The 23,594-nt window shown below is 40.1% G+C and overlaps 2 protein-coding genes across 2 annotated transcripts in view; one reads left to right on the top strand and one right to left on the bottom strand.

Moving 5' to 3' along the window:
- The window catches only part of LOC129746101 (protein obstructor-E), a 29,277-nt gene extending 26,124 nt beyond the window's left edge, over positions 1-3,153 (top strand). The window contains exons 2-4 of the mRNA XM_055739563.1: positions 1,965-2,324; positions 2,389-2,782; positions 2,838-3,153. Of these exons, the coding sequence (XP_055595538.1) occupies positions 1,965-2,324; positions 2,389-2,782; positions 2,838-2,991 (908 nt within the window). The 3' untranslated portion in view covers positions 2,992-3,153. The remainder of the gene's footprint in view (positions 1-1,964; positions 2,325-2,388; positions 2,783-2,837) is intronic.
- Positions 3,154-16,309: 13,156 nt separating this feature from the next.
- On the bottom strand, positions 16,310-23,351 carry LOC129742057 (uncharacterized). The gene is made up of 3 exons (XM_055733903.1): positions 23,172-23,351; positions 16,441-23,109; positions 16,310-16,380 (listed from the first exon to the last, which is right to left on the bottom strand). The coding sequence occupies exon 2, from the start codon at positions 22,882-22,884 to the stop codon at positions 16,753-16,755; it is 6,132 nt and encodes a 2,043-aa protein (XP_055589878.1). The 5' UTR covers positions 22,885-23,109; positions 23,172-23,351; the 3' UTR covers positions 16,310-16,380; positions 16,441-16,752.
- Positions 23,352-23,594: the final 243 nt, after the last annotated feature.

Raw genomic sequence — 23,594 nt, 5'->3', positions numbered from 1 at the left:
CATATGTTAACATTAGGAACAATTAGTGCCATATTAGGAACATCGACACACTTTATAAAACATGATATTTTTCGTAAATTAAGGTTTGAAATGATTATTTCTAACCAAAACAGAGTTCAGAAAAAAAAAATTGGAATTAAGTTACCAAAAAATTGTTTTTCTAAGTATTAAAGATTCGGCGCAATAATATCAAATCTAAAAACCTCTGACAAAATATGGCGAAATTAGGCTCATTTACCCTAAGTAAGAATCCTAGATTATTTACAATCCTTGTTGAAATATACCTACATATGTATGTGGGTGGATTTATAAAAGAATCGCTAGTTCTATCTTAGGCGACATTTTTTGAACAAATAAATAAAATCTCCCAACTAATTACATTTCGGTGACATGCTTAGCCTGCAAATCGTCAATCACCACGGGGTGGCGGAGCTGCTGCCAGCAACTTCCGTGCTGAATCGCAAGTCCTGCCCATTTTACGCCTCAAATCACGTCTCTCGTCGGTTTCAAACTAGCCTGAGACAAGTGAAAAATACGCAAACGACCAAGTGTGTCACATCGCGCGAATACTAAATATGTCTATGAGTTAGTCTCTAGCTGGCTAGCTAGCTAGCAAACGTCAGACAGAACAGAGTGAACGAGCCCATAAATCACTCATCGCGCTCCACATACATTTTATGTCCTGATCCATAAATCTACTTACTGCTGCTAGCTGGGGGTATCTCTTTGAGCTAACAATACCCCTCCTGGGAAACAGCAGATGCCCAGAAGCAGCAGCTGACGGTTCTGGAGATGGACAGTAGCTGGAAGGGGTCCTTTCTTTTGTACAAAATGCATCGACAATGATGTACATATTTCCCCTGACAAACATACGCTCTGTTTAGGAACAATGTTAAACAGTTAGTCCGAATCATACTTCACAAGTTAAGATTGTCTAGAGCTACTTTATTGTGATAATTTAGCACACTTGACATTGTTAACCATTCAGATTTTTTTGGGTTAAAAAAATTCACGCGCTGACGTCCAATTAAAGTTTCATTCAAAAGCTCTCAATAGCTGAAAAAAAATAACAAGATTTTCATAGCTTCGACAAGGAGAAGTTTTAATTGTTGATTAATTTCTAGTGAGTTTTCGTGTGTTGATCCGATATTGCAGGCTTAGAAACTATGAAGTGGTAAACAAAATATTATTTCTCACCCCTTTAGAATGCAAAGTGAACGATGTAGAGCGCTTCCTGTTCATGTCAATAAGCTCTAATCTTGTGATGAGATTTTCCTAATCACATCAAGGTAGTTGAGCTGGAAATACAGGTAATCGATTTGCTAAATTTGTTCTCCAAAAAAATCTGCCCAGGGGATTGGATGAAAAGGAACGGCAGTTTGTCTTTATTTTTAGCTAGGATCAGTCAACTTTTAGATCACCAAGAGGACAAATGATAAACCATAAAAAGCTCGTAAAAAAACGTTTGACAGTTGAAGTTTCCCCGTGGTACAGGACGGTTACTCGAGTACCTGTGCACTCGTAGCAAATTCATCCTGGATTTCAGAAGAAATTGAGCTTCCCGAGATTTGTTTAAATTCGGCAATTGCCCCCGTGGTTCGGAGAATCATATCCCCAGGGGGAAAATGCATTCTTAGTGTGTATGCTAGTTTCTAACGTTTTAAAAACTCTTAGAGCCACACAAAACTTTTCGTGGTTCACATAATCAAATTTTCTAAAAGTAGCATTGCACTTCTTTGTCAAAAATATAATGATATATTTCAAAAGATAAAACCAGTTTATTCCTATAGGATTCTTTGGACGTTTAAGTATACCTACTCATCCAGAAAATAAGGTTACCATTGACTTATGTACTCTGTAGAGTTATATATTCTTAAATTGACTAGAATTGAAATATTTTCAGGAATCTCAATATACATGGGCCTAAAGCATTGAATCTAACAATTTTCATTTGCCGTTATCAGGTTTTTCCGCCGCTCAAAGTTCTTTGCGGAAGCAGTACGAGACCAACCGTCGTACCCCCGGATCGGCCGCAGCAAATCGGAACCGGGACCGCGATGAACCGGTAAGATCGGCACCACCCTCCCGGGGTCAGGCACCGGCTCCAGCTTCGGAGGAAATCGATCCGGAACTTTCGGAAAACTGTCCGGAACCGAACGGCTACTTTGCGGACGCGGAACAGTGCGATAAGTACTATGCCTGCCACGAGGGTCACATTACCGAAAAACTGTGCCCCGACGGCATGGTTTTCAACGATTATGATCCAGATCAGGAAAAATGTGACCTTCCGTTCAACATCGATTGCTCCAAGCGGTCCAAGCTGCGTAAGATATTGTTTTAAACAATTTTTGACCATTTGAAAATTAATGTTAAATAATTCAATTGTAGAAACTCCTCGCCCCTCCAAGAACTGTCCCCGTCAGAACGGTTATTTCGGTAGCGAAACGGGTGCTTGCGATAAATTTTACTACTGCGTCGATGGCATGTTCAACATGATCACCTGTCCCGCGGGTCTGGTGTTCAATCCCCGTACCGGTATCTGTACCTGGCCCGATGAAGCCGGAAAGTCCGGATGTACATCGGAAGATGTCTTCAAGTTCGCCTGCCCAAAGGTCAACGAAAGCATTGCCGTAACTCATCCACGATATGCGGATCCGGATGATTGTCAGTTCTTCTACGTATGCATCAACGGAGACGTTCCTCGACGAAATGGATGCAAACTTGGACAGGTGTTCGATGATCAAGCCAAGCACTGCGAATGGGCTCGGAAAGTCCCCGAATGGTGAGTTTAATCAAATCAAGACATCAACATCCCCCAACTATTTCCTATGTTTCAGTGCCGACTGGTACAAGGATCGTCTGACCGATGCTCAGCTGGACGAGCTGGAAAATCCACCAACCACCAAGGCACCTCCATCGAAGGGACCTACCAAGGTGTCGAGGAGACGTCCCGCCAAACGGCCAAAGATTCCTGTAGATGACGAAGAGTGATAGGTGATAGTGTCGTCGTACGAGTACGAAGCATTTGATTTTCCAAATTCAATCTATTACAATAATAATACTCAGAAAATTTATCTAGGAACGGCAGCTTCCTGTATTTATTGTTTCTATGGAACATTGCAAATATGTTTAATAAAAATCGATAGATGAAAACGCGTTCTAGTTTATTTTATTTAAAAAAATTGGAAGAATATTCAACGTCTCATAAGTCAAACAATATGATTAGGGATGAAGCATCCCAGAGGATAATAATCCCGCACAAAAAAAAAGAAAAAAAAGAAAACAATATGATGAATAGAGCGAGGCTTATTAAAACTGTCTGCTTTCAACATTGTAATATTCCAGTATGGGGCCGTTCAGATAACACGTGGACAGAAAAATGATATTTTTGACCCCCTCCTCCCCCTCCCTGGACAAGCGTGGACATTTGGCCAACCCCTACCCCCCTTCCCGGATGTCCGCGTGGACACATTTGAAAAAGTTTTTATTTTAAATACCCTTAATTTGACAGTTAGAAAACACCACTTTTTGCCTTTTTGTTATAGAAACGACTGATTTTGTAAAACCGAATAAGAATTTCCTGATATAAAAAAAATTTAAAATTTCTCAATTATCATATTTATTACTAACTTCCAATTAGCTACTTATTGTTTCCTTAAACTTAAACTAGAAAGGTTTGCCATTTTAAGATTTTGATTTAAAAATCGTAATATTTATTCACCTTTAGAAAATATTTTGAAAGTAAGTATGTCCACGTGGACATGACCCAAACCCCTACCCCCCTCTCCATGAACAAGCGTGGACATTTCCATAACCCCCTGTATTCCAATAATTTCATCTCAACCACAAGAATGTCTGAGCTGCACTAATTTCAAGTTGATAAATTTACAATGTAATCTGGCTAAAAAATTACATTTCCTGCAACAACCTAGAAGATTTAGCCAAAAATTCTTGTGTGACGTTTTTGCATAAAATTTGAACGCATACGAATACGAGTTTTAACGCAAAACTGTTACATTGCTTTGCTTTTTTTTCCTTTAAAAGCTCGTTTTATGTCAGTTTACAAATTTGAGTAAAATTCTCTAACTACTGTTTTGAGTTATCCAGCTAAATAAGAACTTCATCATTTCTTTTTAAGCATTTTGCCCATTATAAGGACAAACTCAATTAAAAACCAACCGAATTAAAGGCTCCTTTTTTCACTCCCACCCACTTTTCCCGGGATATCAACCTTGAATATCATTATATTTGACAGTTTAAATCAATATCAATTTATCTTAGAAGCGGTTTTTCGAAAAATTGCCATTTCCCATGTAATTTGACATTCTTGCGTTGAAACATCAACATAGAGACAACCACCGCGATGAAAGATTTGCATCAGATCAGAACAAAGTATACTTGTTTGTGTTTTTATTCGAAAGTTTACTTTAAAAGATGCAGTTTCCAGCAAAAAAGTGAAAATCATCCAAAAGTTACAGGGGACACTCTTGCGTAGAACGGCAGTATAGAGATGGAAAACTGAAAGTTTCAAATGGAGTTTACGTTCAATTTTGAATATTTTCATGTCGTAGTAAAATCGCTTGTTATTACCTATTACCTATTTTTCATTTTCAATATCAACGAGTTCTGTCAAAATTTTGCAACGTTGCCACCCAGATACCATTTTTCCGTCCAAAATCACCCTATCTCTCATCCGTCCCTGAAATTTTTACCGGAGACAGTCCCTGGAGTGTCAATTTGATACTCAAGACTGAAACAAAAATATCTCTCTTGTTTCACAACCGATTGTTACAAAATCAATAGTTTGGGAAACCTCGTAATGTAACTCAAATATGTTTCTCAAACAATGTTCACCTGCAACACGTTATTCAAAATCTAAGAAAAAATCCGATAAAAGACTGTAAAAGAGGATTGGAAAGTTGACGTAATTAACCCTCCAAAGCCGTTCGGGTCAATATGACCCGAAGCGCACATTTCAAACATCTTTATCATCATTCCAATATACTGATGAACTGGTAGTTTTGACAGACCAAGTATGTTCTATGAAAATAATGATCAAATTAACGCCAAAAAACTAAAATTTGAGTTTTTAAAATCGGTTCATTGAGAAATGAAATACAGCTAAGCAAAGCCAAAACTGGATGTCGTTTTTTTAAAGTAAGACTTTTTTCTACCGGAAGATCTGTCATAGCGGTAAAAACCTTCATTGGACCCCAACATATCTATACATTGTCGGATAGATGGATTCTTGACAATTTCAAACATCAATGAAAAAATTAAATACAGAAAAGCTGTCAGAAGTTATGAGTATTTTAAAAATAAAATTGATTTTTCGGACTTTTAACTTTCTGAACCAGTTTCTGAAAACCTGGTAATACATATCGACTTTATTTTGAAATGTTGAGTAATTAGAATAAATTAGCTACACAATGAATATAATATCATCAAAATCGGTTAACATTTACAGCCAGGAGAACGAAATCAAATTACAACTCATATTTCCCCGAAACGGATATTTAGCGAACGGCTTTGGAAGGTTAAGCACATTTTTGCATTTTTAGATTGTCAAAATACGTAACCCAGAGTTTTTGACGAATTTTCGAAAGTAGCAGCTTCTCAAATTTTTTGTTAATTTGCAATTTCTTAGATTTCCTTGCACTTAAATTCAACTTTGCACTGGACTTTGAGTTTATTAACTCAAGATTTCCGCAATAAATTTATTTCACCAGGAATTTCATAACGTGGTGTAATAACATTAGAGCTGCAATAATTTACAAAAATTGATTGGTTTTTCATCTGTGATTTTTGCCCAACAATGCACGAATAAAACGAAAAAAATAAAACTAATTATGTTTGTGACTATATGATTATTCAATTTTAAGTACCTTTACATCTATAGTTTTTGTAAGAAATCGAAACTTGTGAAAATTTGTTCTTAGCCTAAAAGGTGAGCTTAATTTTTATAATGAAATCTTCTGTCACAAAATATGGAATTCGCTTTCATCGATGGTTAAAATCTTCGAATTTGTTTATGAGTCTGGTAGGGCAAACTGATTTGATTTGTCAAGCATAAAATAAGTTTTTGTTAGGAGAGCCTTCAATTTTATTTTAAAGAAAACTTATTTTGTACTCAAATCATACAAGCTCAACCATCCAAACTCTTTTGCCTATTCAACGATCTTAACTTTTGATGAAAATAAATCAAATTAGCTAACTTAGCTTAGCTTGATTGACTACTCACATCCACCTTTAAACCATGGAACCCGAAATACTTCATCTTGAGTTTATTTATCATTAGGTGATTCTATTTTTGCTTCCACATTACTTTTAATGCATTTCGAGCTCCATTGTCGCAGGCGTGGCTCAGTAGAACGAATTCCACATCGCCAAAGGTTGCTCCTCCGATTGAACGAGGCCATCAGTTTTGCTCAAAGGTCAAAAGAATGGTGCTTGGGATTAGCAGCTCATCCTCAATGCAAAAAACAGATGCTCTCCCTTTAAACATCAATAATGGCGCCGGCCACGTCCTAGTAGTCAATGGATAGATTGGAAAAGGTAGAAAGGAATGAAAGATCAATTTTGTGTTTTAGGACCGAGGTTACCTCCCATAAGCTTTACATAAGGTGCGGAGATATTTTGATGCTGTCACAAATACATCAGTATCTTCAGACTGGTGTGCGTGCAATGCGGTCTGATTCGCATCAGTGACGTCATAAGAGTTGTTTGGGTTGCAATTACGGAAGAGTTTTTGATTTAGATAACTTTTGTTTAATGAAAAAATGACCAAGTGCTTCATAAAATCCTGCAAAATTTCGCAGGTCGACGCTAAGAAGCAAAATAGAGCAGTGAGTTTTCATCAGCCACCGAAGGAACCCGCGGTACGCAAAAAATGGCTCGAGTTCTGTGGCCGTAAGGATGGATCCGGCATATACGTGTGCTCCCAGCATTTCGAATTGACGGAGTTTGTCAATGTTTATATGGAAAACGCAAGGAAGGTTTTTATAAAATCTGGTAAGTATTTCTAACTTAGGCCATTATCGCAATATTCTTTATGATTCGTTTTTTCTCTCAGCTTTGCCATCCGTTCGTTGCCCTCCAACTGAGTCTGCTCGATCCATCAGAGCTAAAGTGAGGAACCGGAAGCAAGTGGTCGAAGAACTTCTACAGAGAAATGCAAACTTGGGGATCAGTTGAAGTCATCGCACTCGATTACAATATAGGATCTTCCAAGATGGTTATTCCACGACGACGGAACAATTCACGGTAAAAAAAAACGCGTTCTGTAACAACCGAATCACGCTGAAAAAAGCCAATCAATACTCATTTTGAGATGGGAAATTCACTCAACAAGGATATATGTTTCACCTTTTATACGAGCGTTCACTATTTTCAGTATTATAGTATGTTAATTTGACAACTTTTCTAGTAAACTGTATTACGCACTGCAGCCCCGATGATGTTATGCATCATCTCTGTAATACACACAATGTTTACGTTTTTTCGATCACCTACTGGGTTGCCAGGTGCCCAGATTTGTCTGTAAAACCAAGACTTTTGACCCTTCGTCCAGATATTGATCAGACACAGATTTTGCCCAGATTTTTGCTGAGAGTGCCCAGATTTTACAGATTTTCAAATTGAGTGATGAAACCAATATTTATACATCGGATTTGATCCGTAAGTGCCAGATTAGACTGAAATCTCGCTTGTATTCATTGGTATTTCACCAAGCATTCATTACCAATTCTTTTTTTAAATAAGATCAACATGGTACGTGGTAGGAAACAGTGTTCTCAGCTCGAAAATAACCTGAATACCACAGCACGTTACCCACCCCCCTCCCTCGCTCACACGCACCGTCAAATGTCTTGTTAAGTACCAAATTTGTGATCTTCCCTGTGCACAGACAAACACAGACTTTTTTTCAAAATTGCCCAGATTTTTTATCCTCAACACCTGGCATCCCTGATCACCTATACCACGGCAAACCGAGTTCATCCACACCTCTACATCTAGCTCATAGGGATACCTCTGCATCCTAGCAAAATAATTTAAAGTTGGAGTTTTGGGAGAAGAGGACATGAGCAGGATACACTTTTGACTAGTGTAATGATGTGAAAAACCAAATATTATACATTGTACTACGCTATCCTTCTTCCCTAACGACTCTCAAAAGTTTAAAAATGCATAATATTTTTATACATTAACTTCCATTATTGAAGAATTAAATTGAAGAAAAAAATGATATCAATGTCAAAAAAATCTTTTAATATAACGATAGTGACCGTCTTTCTTTTCTTTTACCTTCAACATACTAAATTTAATCTAAACATAAAAAAGTATGTATCAGATTAGTCCTTTTCAATTTTGTCGAAACTTATTTTACTTTTTTAAAATATTACTATTGTGTTACCAAAAAAGTTAATTATCCATTAAAGGTTTAGTCAAATTTCAAAATTATTGAATCCAGGATTTATGATCCTACAAAAATTGGAATTCCAACCAAAACTGCACCTTTTTGCCAATTTTCAACTTCCGAAAATACACATCAAAGCCGATGAATTCTGTAGTTTATTGAAAGTCAATTTCGTGACAGAAAAAGTGATGTACACAGAAAAAATTTTTGACTAATACGTGTAACTGAAAACTGCAACCTTTAAAATAAATCATCTGTAATTAACAAAACCTGTAATTTTAAATTGTTTTTCTTGAAAGTTAACGAAGTTTTATTTATTATTACAGCAAGTGTCCAGTAAAAAAGTTTTACACTAAAAATTAAATGTCACGTAATCATGTTTTCGACCTGTAAAATTACGGTAAATGTCCTGCTCCTTTTTGTTACAGGACATTTGCGTAATTTTACGGGAAATAATTTTTGCTGTGTAGATTAACAATATATGTATGTAACTGCATATAATAAATATTACGATCGATAATCAGAAATATAACTAAACGATTAACTCATACCGATTAACCCGACGAAAATGAAGTCAGAGTTTTCCATTAGAAGCTAAAATTGTATCACAATTTAGGAACTGTGATTTATCAAATTCTAACCTTACTCAAAGACTAAAAATTTAAAAAAAATACTTAGCTTTGTGCTATCAGGCTGATAGTATCAGGTTTTCAAATGAAGAGCATTCCTGGAGGGAAACCATCCGAGTCAGGAATCGGGAACCTAACTGGTAAGAATAATCAAGGATCGATCACACCAAATTCTTCCATCATTTCCTTGTTGAAAATATTGTAGGTTCAGCAGTCCATTCCCTTCGCTTGGTATCCTAGGTTCACAGAGCAGTTTGGGAAAACATTTGATCGAAAATTTCTGCAGCTCGCCCGTTTCGGGTATTATTTTTTCTCTACACCCACACGATTGTTCCTAAAAACTCTCGAAATTTTCGGAGCCTCTGTCAAACACCGGTTTGAAAATATTTGAAATATTTATATAGATACCGGCGTCCGATTATTACCCGTCGTAGGCAGTGACAATTGGGGCAGTTATTATAACTGCTTCAAATATGAGCATAATATCCAACATGAAATTTTAATAAAGCAGTTTATTCAAACAATGTTGATTTTTTTCATGAAATAAGCTTCTTATCTTAAAACTAAGGATTTTTCAAATTTGCTCAATCATTTTAATTTTCTGAAAATATATTAAGTGCTTCAGATTCAGATTTCAAGTTTTCATTACCCGCATTTTTTCCTACCCTAAATCCCTAAACCTAAAAAACAAAAGTTTTTTCACATTTTTCAGCTTCATTCAGTACTGTGAATTATTACAAACTATTTGAATATATACAAAATTCAATTTGCAATAATAAAACTGAAAACAACAGGTCATTTTTTTAAATCTAGTTCATTTTTTGAATAAATCTCTTAGAGGCCAATAAACGAGAATCTTTTTCGCAACAAATTCGGGGTTCATGCGGAAAAAGGTTATGAATCATAACTTATGATTTCAATATTTAAAAGCTTCACTGTGGCCGGCCCTATAGCTCTGCGCTAAGAAGAAAATTAATTTTGAAATCAATAAGAGCATTTACGAAAAGCAAAGCCAAAATGAGAATATGCTCAAAGTTTGGAACCAAACAAAAAAGGTACCGGTTTGGGTAGTTTATGAGAATTTTTGAAAGCATTGATAATATAACATAGAAAATAAGTAATTTACTACCGTGAGCGAAACAAGAATAGTACCACTATGTGTTTTGCTTGTTAAAATATAAATGATTGAAAATCACCAAATTTTTCTTCTACAATTTATTTTGAATTGTTTAACGGATAAATCAAGCATAAGTTTATTTTTTTTAGACTTAGCAATTGGCGTTGAGGACCAAAATATGAAAAAGGTTGAGATATAAGAATAGTACCACCTGTGTTTTTCAACAAAAACAAGATTATTTCTATTTTTCGCACCGTTGCGATAAAAATTAAATATTTAAAGTTATTTTGATGAAAATAAATCAAATTTAAATAAAAAGTAAGAATTGAAAAAAATTACGGATCTCTTGATGCAAACTTGAACCAAATTTATGATTTTAGTTTATATTAAAAATGTAAAACAATACATCTAGAAAATATAGAACTGTGTGCATTTTTTTAGGTGAGGATCAAGTACCGTAAAGCGGGGTAACATTGATCACCCCAGCTTTGATCATCATGAAATTTTTCCACATAATCATCAATAACTAAGTCTAAAGTTATAATATCCTAAAACTTTTTTCTATGTTTAAAAACCTACATGTTGGGTTCCAAATTGGGAAAACTTGGATTGTTTTCGAAAATTTCAAATGAAACTAGAATATTATTTCAAAATCTTTAAATATTTTTTTTTTCGAAAGCTCGCAAACTAACACTCTTCCTGATAAAATCAAAGCGTTTAGATGCAGCAGGTTGATTTATGTGACAGTTCAACTTTTTTCCTTAGTAAATTTACAGTTTTGGTGTAGTCTCTTTTTGTGTATTTTGAGGTAAATTATAGATATTTAAAGAATAGGAACGTTTTCCAAGTCTAGGACAAAATGCTAGAAACCCTATGAAACGGTAAAGTTTGTAGGGAAAAATTAAAGGGGAATAGTGCGAGGGCCTAGAGAATTGAATGAAGGCAAAATTTTTTTTTTGTAGTTAAAATTTAATAAGCAATTAAAAAAAAATAGCCCCTTATTTATACAGCATCATTGTCTACCTTCCGAATTAAATTTTTGTTCGGCCTCATCACACCAACTGCCTTAGTTTATCAATTACTAGCATTTCTAAATATTATTAAGGTGTTTTGTATCCTTTATGATCAGAAAACTCGTTAAAACCGTCAAAATAGAGACTGATCAATGTTACCCCAAAGCATCAAATTCTAAACAAAGACCAAATCGATTTTAAAATGAAATTTAAACTAGTCTAGCAAATTGTTGCAACCATATTTTACGTTCATAGGAGTCCAGTACTGGTTTTAAACATATTAAGCTTGCCACATTCCCCTTAACAGAAAAAATAATCGAGAAATATTGAAAAAAATGATCAATTTTTCCCCGTTTTACGGTAATCCTATTCTTATTCCGAACTTTTCATATTTTTGGTCCTCAACGCCAATTGCTTCATCCAAAAAAAGTAAACTTGTACTTGATTTATTCGCTAAACAATTTGAAACAAAATGGTACTTTTCCTGTTTCGCTCACTGTAAGTATGATTGAATAAATAATTCACAAGACCTTTTCACTGTTGCAAATTTAAAAAAAAAGGCCGAATCGTTGATCATCACATCAATTTTTTGATCACGCTTCATCTGATTGAGGTTACATCTAACCATTGATTTTTAAGTAAAGTGCCGTTTCATATTTTTTTCTGATTTGTTTACGAATAACCACAGAGAACAGACGTACAAGCTGACTTTTTCGGTGAGTGAAACGACTTTTTTTCAAATTTACATAACGTTTCGGGTTACATTTCTTCATCCATCATCAGATGTACCCCAGAGTAACCCGAAACGTTAGGTATAATTAAAAATTTAAAAAAGTTTTTTCACTCACCGAAAAAAGTCAATCAGTAAAAACCGTTTAAAAAGTACCGGTGATAAACTTTTGTTCATTCCTTAAATTTTTGCACTACTGAGGCAGTCGAAATAACTAACAGTTTTACAATAAGTTTTTGCACTTCTTGAACGGTTATCGTCAGAGGACAAATCGGCTGCATCCAGTTAATTAGAAACATTCTTACAGAAACATCAGACTTACCCATCAGATCTGATTCTTTAGACATCTCAAAGCGGCTTACTTTTGCATCCCATTCTCCAAAATTTAGCACTTCTAGCTTGAAGGAAAAACGATTAACTTTTAAGAATTTTTTTTTTCATTATGCAACCGGACGAAATTTTTTACAAAACTTTAACAGCAATTTCCTTGTAACATGCCAAACGGTTCATACGACCTGTTCAAAACCTACCACCATTTTTTCTGTTTGGTTTTGATAGTTCTCTTTGGTGTGTTTGGAGACATCTGGTGGCCCAGCCAAAAAAAAACAAAAATTAGTTCAAAACGATCGTTGGAAATTTTACACAAGTTTCGTGTGCTAGCTTGTACGTCTGTTCTCTGTAGAATAACTAATAACCAAAAAAAATCACAGAATTTTGAATCGGATACCATTCAACCGAATCGAGCATATTCCAAGCAAAAACCAACTTCGCAATTCTAATAATGAATGAGTTATACCGTACGTTTATCATAAGCTCAATAATGCATGAGCAATTTGGACATTTTATTATCTCAATTTGCAATGCATTTTACGATGCCCAGGCGCATGATAATGAATCACAAAGCTAGTGTCCATCAACTTTTCAGAGGAAGGTAGATATGCAAGCATGCACGAGAAAGGACCTATCCTGACCTGACCCAATGTCGTCATATATTTTGTGCAAATAAAACCATAAGCACACACATCCTGCCAGATTCGGCCATCCAGGGGTTTTTTTTTATCGCCACCCAACTTTACTCGTACCTAATCAACCCCACCGAGAGAGATGAAAGCACATGTAAAACCGACAAACTATTACATGTATAAAGATCAGTACAAACATAATCTCATCTCTCATCTGCTGCTTGCTTGCTTGCTTGCTTGCTACCGTGCTGAGGTGGCCCTTCCAGAAGAAGTCGGGGTCAGAATCCAGGTTTTTTGGCTTTGTTCTAACCGAAAGAACTATTTCGAGAATAATGGTTTTCATGAATATAGAAAGAGAGAGAGACACACAACTCCATCTCAGACAGGCAGGGGGCACCACTTTTAGCACCAGACAAATTGAATTAGGTTTATCGGTGCGACTCTTGGTTGAGTGGTTCAAAATGGTCTCCGATGTTGAGGTTTGGATTCAATATTAAGTTCCAGATAATAATTATTACTAAAACCTTTAAGATTTAATATTTCTTTTTTTTTATAAATTTTTTATCTAAACTTATCAAGAAGCTTAATGAAGTTACTTATCAGAGATTGGGTTCGTAAAGAAAACACAACATCTTACAGCACGATATCTGTGGTCTGATGTGAAGTTGCATATCCTGAACCAAACCACAATGAGATGAGATCATAAAATAAATGAAAATGTGCAGAGATTTTCCATAAACAACAAACCCTTCTCTTGCTGCCCAATTCCTGAGTGTGCCTCAGAGATTGAATGGATCGATGTGGCCAGAGCATTTATAGTAGGAAAAAAGACTACATATTCCATTCCGAAATGAGAAGCCGAATGCTGCAATCACTTGCATGTTATGCTGAACATGTGTGACTACTGGAAAACATCAATTTTCAGTTTGAGTTTGCGCTCGTCTTCCGAGCGATAAGGTCGTGTTTTTGATCTGGTATCGGAAGTCAATCAAAAGCTATTTCGTTTGCCGCGAAGTCCTCATTGTAAAAATGGGGCGCCGCGAGAATACCTTTCGCATTGATTTTGCGAACTTTCCAAAACCGCCGTCGTATGACGAAATTCACAAGTTCATCAAAAACCAACTTGAACTTACCCGCGAGAAAGTGCTGATGATCCAACCAAGCAAGCGCCTAGCTTGCGTGTTTGTTAAGGTCACTGACCTCGAAACGGCTGAACGTGTTGTAGAGCAGCACGACAACAAACATGAGTGCATCGTGGATGGCAAGCCTCAAAAGCTCCGCATCGTTATGGAAGACGGAGCCGTAGAGGTACGAATCTTCGATCTCTCTGAAGACGTTACTAACGAGCAGGTCGCTGACTTCTTGTCGTCGTATGGCGAAGTTCTCTCTGTTAGAGACCTACTGTGGGACGACAAGTTTCTGTTCGGGGGCACCTCGACCGGCATAAGAATTGCCAGAGTGATCGTTAACACCAACATTCCTTCGATTGTCACCATCAACGCTGAACAAGCTGCCGTAAGTTACAAATACCAACGGCAGACCTGCAAATATTGCGACGAATTTGTGCACAACGGGATACCCTGTGTACAAAACAAAAAGCTTTTAGTACAAAATTGGCCATCGATCTACACAAACCATCGTATGCCAATGTACTAACAAATCAACTAAACAAGCCTGCACCAGCACCACAAAAACCAACACTACTACCTTCCAAGGCACCACAAAACACACACCCAGCACCGGGATCCAGCTCCATGCATTCGCAAGGAAAACAGCTCGCTCGAGCACACCCATCAACCGAAACTTCTACTGTTTTGAGTAGAACTGCCTCAACAGAATCACTGTCCAAAACCAACATGCCTCCACCAACCCTTCCTCCGTTTGAACCGACGTCGAAAATAGCTGTAGCTGTTAACCGCAAACATCCCGATGGTACCGAAACCGACGACTCGACCACTTCGACAAGCAGCACACGTAGCCGCAGGCCACAAACGAAAAAAACACGACATGAAACTCCTAGCGATGTCGACGGAACCTTTGAGGTGGAGTAACCACTAAGATGGATTTGGTCAGCTATAACATCGCAACAATAAATATAAACACGATTACCAACACTACCAAAATTAATGCCCTTCGGACCTTCGCTCAAGTAACTGATTTGGATGTAATTTTCTTGCAAGAAGTTGAGAATGCGGAACTGATACTACCAGGATACACTATGCTAACCAACGTTGATCACACTCGAAGAGGAACAGCCATAGCCCTCAAAGATTACATCCGATTCTCACATGTAGAACGAAGCCTCGATACCCGACTTATTGCCGTACGCGTGAACAAAACAACACTGTGCAACGTATATGCCCCCTCAGGTTCTGGATTCCGTGCTGAGCGAGAGAGATTTTTCAACCACACCGTACCTTACTATCTCCGACACCGAACCGATCATACCATCCTTGCAGGGGACTTCAACAGTGTAATACGGCAAAGCGATTGTACAGGAACCAACACCAGTCCAGCTCTACAATCGGTTACACAACAACTACAGTTACAAGATGTTTGGGTGCAGCTTCGCTCGAGCGAAGCAGGCCACACGTACATCTCACACAATTCCTCGGCAACATTGGATCGCATCTACACTACTTCCAGCCTTCGTCCAAACCTACGCACAGTACAAACACTTGTGTGCTGTTTCTCCGATCACAAGGCAGTAACCGCACGCATATGTCTTCCCTCCATCGGCATGCCTCAAGGGCGTGGGTATTGGTCTCTCCGCCCACACCTTCTAACTACTGAAAACATAAAAGAACTTCGAAACCAATGGCAATTTTGGACCCGCCAACGTCGCAACTACAACTCCTGGCTCTCCTGGTGGATATCTTACGCTAAGCCCAAAACGAAAAAATTCTTCCGCTGGAAATCGAACATTGCATTCAATAATTTCTATCGTGAACAACAACGACTGTACACCCTCCTACAACAAGCTTATGATTCGTTTCTTCAAGATCCCACCGTGCTAACCACAATCAATAAAATAAAAGCCGAAATGCTCACTCATCAACGTCGTTTCTCAGGGATGTTCATGTGAATCAATGAAACACACGCAGCTGGTGAACCAATTTCAACCTACCACTTAGGAGAGAGGCGAAGAAGAAAAACGGTCATTAAAAAACTACGGGACGAATCAGGTCATGTCACGGAAGAACCTGTAGAAATACACGATCACCTGTTGGATTATTTCAAGACACTCTACGACGAAAATCAGCAAAACGACGGCCACGACGAAAACTTCATCTGCGAACGAGTTATCCCGGAAAGCAACGAAGCTAATCTTGTAAGTACCCACAAAATTAGCACTACCGAAATATGGAATGCAATTAAATCATCCGCTCCGAGGAAATCTCCTGGTCCTGATGGTCTGCCTAGAGAATTCTATTTGCATGCCTGTTGAGGTAGGAAAGGTATTTTCGGTTCCGTTTTTTGAGCAACTCCGATCGACGGTAATAATGCTAAAAACTATATTATAAAGGATAAGTTCATAATGTTCTATGAGCTGGTTACAATTTAAGGACTTACATTTCTGGTATCCTAACCTTGCTTATCCCTAACCTCCAACAACTCAAAAATCCTTCTGGATGTATATTTGTTATCTAAATCGCGGAAGTGGGGTTTTATTAGAACTAGTGGTAAATAAACGTTTATTGATACCTACTGGGTGATGTATATTTAACTCGAATCTGCTAACCGGTTCGTAAAAAAGATGAATCGAAATAATTCGCGTGGCTGACCTGCCAACAATTCGGTGTTAAGTGATATCTGTCAATTCATCACGTCGCAAACTGTCATCACCGCCAGTGCGGTAGAAAATATTCTTTTTAGGAAGGTCGTCTAAAGACCGTTCATGGAGTCCGCAACATCCCCCCGACCGTAAGAAAGGTCAGAGAAGCTCTTCGAGGATCTTTCCTTACCGGGATCTATATCTAGGCGTGCAATCTTGGATACTGGTCTTTGTAAGATTCCCCTGTCCGTCTGTACGGAAGCCCTCCGACGTCGCCCATCTTTGGAATCCGCCACACGAATCACCCGACCTCGAATCCACCCGTTTCTCTCCGTTTCATTAACAATCATCACTAAATCTCCTACCTCAATCGGTGGAGTATCCCGGAACCACTTAGTACGCCGTGCAATGCTAGGTAGGTATTCTTTTACCCATCTCTTCCAAAAATTATCAACTGCTACATTCAAATGATTCCAATTATCCCGGTGGGCTAATCGCTCATCTCCTAATGGTCTCGATGGTTGAGAAACACCGCTGGAGCTTAGCTTCATAAAGTGGTTCGGCGTCAGAGCTTCGCTTGTTTCGTCGTCTATCGGAATGAAGGTCAACGGTCGGGTATTTACTACTCCTTCAGCTTCACGAACTATGGTGATAAAGGTTTCCTCGTCCGGCGTCTTGGTGGTCAGCATGGCGGCCATAGCAGTCTTCACGGATCGCACGAGTCGTTCCCACGCTCCACCCATGTGAGGAGCTGCGGGTGGGTTGAAGATCCATTTTGTAGAGCTGTTGGTAAAACTTTCAGAAATATCACCGTGATCTATCGCTTTCTGTAACTCATTGGCAGATCCCACAAAATTTGTCCCGTTGTCGCTGTAGATCTCCTGCGGTGAGCCATGTCGACTGATGAAACGTCGTATCGCCATTTTACACGACTCGGTGCTTAGCGAATGTACAACTTCCAAACATACTGCTCTGATCGTCAGGCATGTAAAAAGGGCAACCCATCTTTTTGATACGCTTCTTCCAATTCGCACATTCATAGGACCAAAGTAATCCAACCCTACGAAGGTAAAGGGCCGTACAAATGCTTGAAGTCTTGCTTTTGGTAGAGGTGCCATTCGAGGCATTGCGATCTGTGGTTTCCGAACTTTGCACCAAAGGCATTCTTTCGAAACTTGTTTCACCAGGTTCCGAAGATTTCCGATGTGAAATCGTTGTCGTAGCTCGTTAACGACCATTTCTTTGTTTGCATGGAGAAATTTATCATGATAGTCCTCTACTATGAGTTGGGTCACTCGGTGTTGTTTAGGTAGGACTATCGGATATCGGGCGTCAAAGGACGCGTACGATGCAGCGACAATTCGGCTTTCTAGCCGTATGATATCATTTTGGTCCAAACACGGGGACAACTTGGCCAACGGACTGTTACCATCGTATTTTCGTATCTTACCCTGTGTTGCTTCCTTGAGCCAGCGGTATTCCACCGGATAGTACTCCTTCTGAACCCAACGAAGGACTGTCTGTTCAGCCTTCACTAGTTCCTCCTTCGTCAGCGGCCCATGGAGCCCATCAGGTAGGCCCTTCATCTTGCAGCGAAAATTGAAGCAAAACCGACGTACGAAGGCCACGGTGCGCCACAATCGTTTCCATTTCGAGAAGCTTATCCAATCGACCATTTGTTGTTTCTGGACCTCTTCATGCACTAAACACTCTTCCAATTCCTCTTCAGTTTCGACCTCAGTCACGGACTCTGCAGGCCAATCTCCTTCTTCGTGATACAAAAAGGATGGTCCTTGAAACCACCGAGAACTCGGAGTGAAGTCTAATCCACGGCCCCACTTCGTGGCGTCGTCGGCTACATTTTCTCTTGTCGGTACCCACCGCCAATCCTCAGCATTCGTGTTAGACAAAATCTCCCCAACTCTGCAGGCGACATATTGCCGGTAACGTCGAGAGTCTGAGCGAATCCAGGACAAAACAGTTCGTGAATCACTCCAAAATGTCGTGCTTTCGATGGTCAATCTATGCGTTTCCATTATACTTTTCTGTATTCGTACACCCTCCACCGCTGCCTGAAGTTCTAGGCGGGGTATAGATAAGGTTTTGAGGGGTGCGACTTTTGATTTCCCAGCTACAAGAGCACATCGAATCTCTCCACCAATCCTTACTCGAAAGTACGCCACGCATGCGTACGCAAGTTCGCTCGCGTCGCAGAAGACGTGCAGCTGAATGTTGCCTGTCTGTTTCGATTTCATTTTTCCGAAATAATGTCTGTCAATTCGAACGTTCTGCAAATCTCGGAAGTGTTCCGTCCACTCTAGCCATTTACGATGTATTTGATCTGGAATTCTCGTATCCCAATCCGTTTTAGCTCTCCACAGATCCTGTATGATTATCTTGCCATGGATGATGAAGAACGATAGAAAACCTAATGGGTCAAACAGCGACATTACAGTCCGTAAAATTTCGCGTTTAGTCGGATGAACACCTTCGCGCACGGGAACTGAACCAAAGATGAAAACGTCTTCAGTGGGTCGCCACAGCATTCCTAAAACCCGTTGGGTTGAATCTTTATCGGAAGGTAAAACCTTTACTTCGGCAGCTAACTCTGATCCGACAAGTTTCAGGAAGGCATCGGAGTTTGAGAGCCAGTTATGAATTTGGAAACCGCCTTTTTTATGCACATACTCTACTGCGCTGGCCAATTTGGCAGCCTCCTCTGTCGTATCCGCGCTGTCCATCCAATCGTCGACGTAGTGATGCTCGATAATCGCTTCCGCCGCTTGGGGATACTCACGTGCATGTTCTCTCGCATTTAAGTTCTTCACGAATTGTACAGAGCTCGGTGAACATGCGGATCCAAAGGTCGCCACGCTCATTATATAAGTTTTTACAGGTTCACTCGGGTCGTCCCTCCATAATATGCGCTGAGAGTTACAATCAGCTTTCCGAATTTTCACTTGGTGGAACATCTCGCGCAGATCGGCGCATATAGCTATGGCCTTCTCTCTAAATCCGAACAATATCCGTGGGAGGGATGTTAACATATCTGGTCCAGGTATCAACATAGTGTTCAGCGATATGCCATCCACTTTCGCCGCTGCGTCGCAAAATATGCGAATCTTAGATGGTTTTTTAGGGTTAAGTGCCACACCTAACGGTAAGTACCATATCCTTCTTGGATCGATGTTGGTGAGCTCCTCTTCCGTGGCTAGATGAATATAACCTTTGTTGACGTACTCAACCATTTGTCTTCTGACACTATCACCTATCTCCAAACTCCGCTTCATGCGCCTCTCTAGACACAAAAGTCGTCGCTCCGCCATAAGTCGGCTGTCGGGGAACTCGAAATCGTCGAATCTCCACAGGAGTCCAGTCTCAAATCGTTCACCCACGCGCTTTGTGGTAGCCTTCAGGATCTCATACGCTCGTTCATCTTCCACAGATAAGGGACTGTCCACCTTCTGCCAGCTCCTACTTTCGTCATGGAAATGTTTCTTCACAAGATCGTGGAGTTCCCGGTCGCACGCACATTCGTGAACGTGTAAACTGGACTGCAGTTTTCCTCTACCTGAAGCTCCGTATATTGACCAGCCTAAACGACATTTAGCTGCTATTGGAGTTCCTGGTGCCCCTTCTCGAATTTTCTGAGTTACAGTCACGAACGCGTTATCGTTTCCTAAAAGGATCGTCGGTCGAATATCCTCGTAGCTACTTATCGGCAGGCCCTGAAGGTGCGGGAACTGGGCGGCCAACTCTGCAATGCGTATCGTTTGGCGGGGCAAATCTAAAGTTCCCACAGTACGAGCCTTGATCGTGAATTTCTGCTGCTTTGTGGACCCTTTCACTTGGATCGATACACGTCGTGATTTTTCTTCGTTTCTTGTCACACCTGCGGTCCACTGTAAGCAGAGAGGTACAGTTTCTCCTTCGATGTCCAATTTCCGTATAACCTCCTCCTCTACCAATGTCGCTGATGAACCGTTGTCTACAAATGCGTAAACCTCAACTGGCTCCCCTCGCCCGAAAAGCGTTACCGGTAAAATCCTGTAGAAGGTTGAGCGGCCACCGTGATGATGGTTGGTGACAGCCTCCGTCTCCACCATCGCTTCTGCGCGAGCCTCGGATCGAGCATGTAGCAAAATATGGTGTTTCCACCTACATCCTTCGATTTCACAAAGCTTTGTTGATTTGCAAGGCCTCCGCCCGTGACACCCTAGACATATACAGCAAACCCTTAGTTCTCGAACTTTTTGCCATCGGTCGTCAACTGCTAACTTCTGGAAATCCGGACACTCTTTCAAGCGATGATCTGGTTTCTGGCATATAAGGCACTTGGGTTGGTATTTCAAGGACGGTTTCTTCTGAACCCCTGTTGGTGTACTTCCTTCGTCGCTGATCGTATCCAGTCCTACTTCGTACGACGTTTCCTCGGTAACATGAGCCCCACAGAAGTTATTTTGGTTTCGACCGCCTCGTTTAGTTTCAAACGAATCGATTCGTAAAGTAAGGTCCGAAGCAGCCGATGATATGATTGACATATACGAGGCGAATCCCTGTATATCCTTTCTGGAACTCCGTTGTCTGTATATTGCCCAATCTAGTTGTAAATGGTAAGGCAGTTTGTTCACCAATTCGACTAAGAGTGACGGGTTGTTAAGGTGAGCTTCCTGATCGGTCGCTATGAGGACCGCACAAAGGTTTTTGACAACTATCCCAAAGGTAACCAAGGTGTCAAATTTATCGGGTTTAGGAGCCGGAACAGATCTCACTTTGTGCAATAAGGTGTGCACCAACAACTCAGGCCTCCCGTATATTGTTTCCAAGGTATCCAGCGCACTAGGAACACCTGCCGGTACGAGAAGCTCGCCGCGAACCGCTTCCTTCGCTGGGCCCGTAAGACTGCGTTGCAATCGCATGAAATTTTCTTCCTCTGAAAACCCACAGGCTTTGGTAGTAGTTCGATACGTCGATATAAACACCGGCCAGTCGTCGGGACAACCCGAGAACTGCGGGAGATCCTTGAGTACTTGTCTCGCAGCTAATTGTTGAGTGGTAGGTCCAAGTCTTCTCCGTTGTTCTTGAGGCTCCTCTCTATCGAATTCATTGGAATCAAGATCCGCACGAATGAATCCCGTTGTATAATCGTCGTTTCCATTCCAGCGTCCGCTTAGAAGGAAGCCAGAAGGATCCTCGGCTCCATCGGGCCGTTTTTCATAGCGTCCATTGTTTCTCACTCTTTCACCTCTGCAGTTAAAACCCACTTCATCACTATGGTTCTTACGAATCACCACGTTTGGCTGTTCACGCGTCGTCGCGTTGACCTCGCCCTCAGTACCCGGATGTACGGCAAAGGAATGAACTGGTTTATTTGGTTGCGAATTCGGGTTAGTATTGACTAGTTCGTTGGGAGATACGATAGTGTTATTTGCTCCGCGAATTGGCGAAATGTCGAAAGACATCAACTGTGCCTTAAAGGAATTTCCAGTGCCTTGGTTCACCTGGCCGGAACTTGACTTGGCCTCTACTAACTCTCTAGTTCTTTTGGGAATCGCTCCCGTCTTGCTAGCGACCTGATTCTCGCCTACTTCACTCTGTCTAGTCAACTTATTGATAACTGGCCTACCTTCAATGTTTCTTGCCGGAATACCTGTGTCCTTTAAACCTGTAGCAACTTGGGCCAAAGTTGAACTTGCCGTCATGGGCGCGCAACGCCACCGCTGTACTTTCTGTATACTGGTTGAAACAGATGACCGACTACTTCGAGCATCGTCCTCAATAATATCCGCTTCTAGGCAACGAAACCTCTCCTTGTGGTATTGTTCGTCCACCTCCAGTTGCCGCAGTTCTAACTCAACGTCACGGGCTCGACGTTCCAAATCTAGCTGTTTCTTTTTCAGCTCTCGCTCCGCCTCGAGTCTCTCGAGAGTCAACTTGGTTCTGGTACGGGAGATTGAGGTGGTAGAACCTACCACCGATATTGCTGCTGGTCCTTGAGAATGTTCAGTAACTTCGGCCTGGCGAACGGTATCTTCCGGCATCGCCGTAGCAGTATCTTCAGGAACGGGCTGGCAGTTCCGGCACACGAAACTTCGTTCACTTATGCTGCTGCTTACTCCAACGCAAGCGAAGTGCCACCAACTATCGCAACGGTCACATGCTACCATTTCTTCGGTATCTTTCTCTTTGCAAGCCTGGCAATTGTACCCTTCACGGGCCGGCACCTTTTTGCTCGATAACATCGTTCAGAAATTTTTTAGTTTGTTGAGGTAGGAAAGGTATTTTCGGTTCCGTTTTTTGAGCAACTCCGATCGACGGTAATAATGCTAAAAACTATATTATAAAGGATAAGTTCATAATGTTCTATGAGCTGGTTACAATTTAAGGACTTACATTTCTGGTATCCTAACCTTGCTTATCCCTAACCTCCAACAACTCAAAAATCCTTCTGGATGTATATTTGTTATCTAAATCGCGGAAGTGGGGTTTTATTAGAACTAGTGGTAAATAAACGTTTATTGATACCTACTGGGTGATGTATATTTAACTCGAATCTGCTAACCGGTTCGTAAAAAAGATGAATCGAAATAATTCGCGTGGCTGACCTGCCAACAATTCGGTGTTAAGTGATATCTGTCAATTCATCACGTCGCAAACTGTCATCACCGCCAGTGCGGTAGAAAATATTCTTTTTAGGAAGGTCGTCTAAAGACCGTTCATGGAGTCCGCAACAATGCCTTTGATGTTCTCCACCGGGAGTTGAACCTAATACTAAACGAAGCCCTAACTGGAACAATGCCACCAGAATTTTTAGATGGTGTTATAGTCTTAGTCAAAAAAAAGAACAGTGATGACACAGCACATGCATACACTGCAAAAAATCTACACATTAGCGGTATGTGTCAACCTATATAGATTTTTGCAATTTGACTCCCATTTGAAAAGTATATGT

The sequence above is a fragment of the Uranotaenia lowii genome, chromosome 2, assembly GCF_029784155.1.
Source record: "Uranotaenia lowii strain MFRU-FL chromosome 2, ASM2978415v1, whole genome shotgun sequence".
NCBI lineage: Eukaryota > Metazoa > Arthropoda > Insecta > Diptera > Culicidae > Uranotaenia > Uranotaenia lowii.
Note: the sequence above shows the minus strand (reverse complement) of the source record. Positions and strands in the feature narration are given on the sequence as shown.

Coding starts and splice junctions, on each gene's coding strand:
- LOC129742057 (XM_055733903.1), bottom strand. CDS start 22,884: ATGTTATCGAGCAAAAAGGTGCCGGCCCGTGAAGGGTACAATTGCCAG.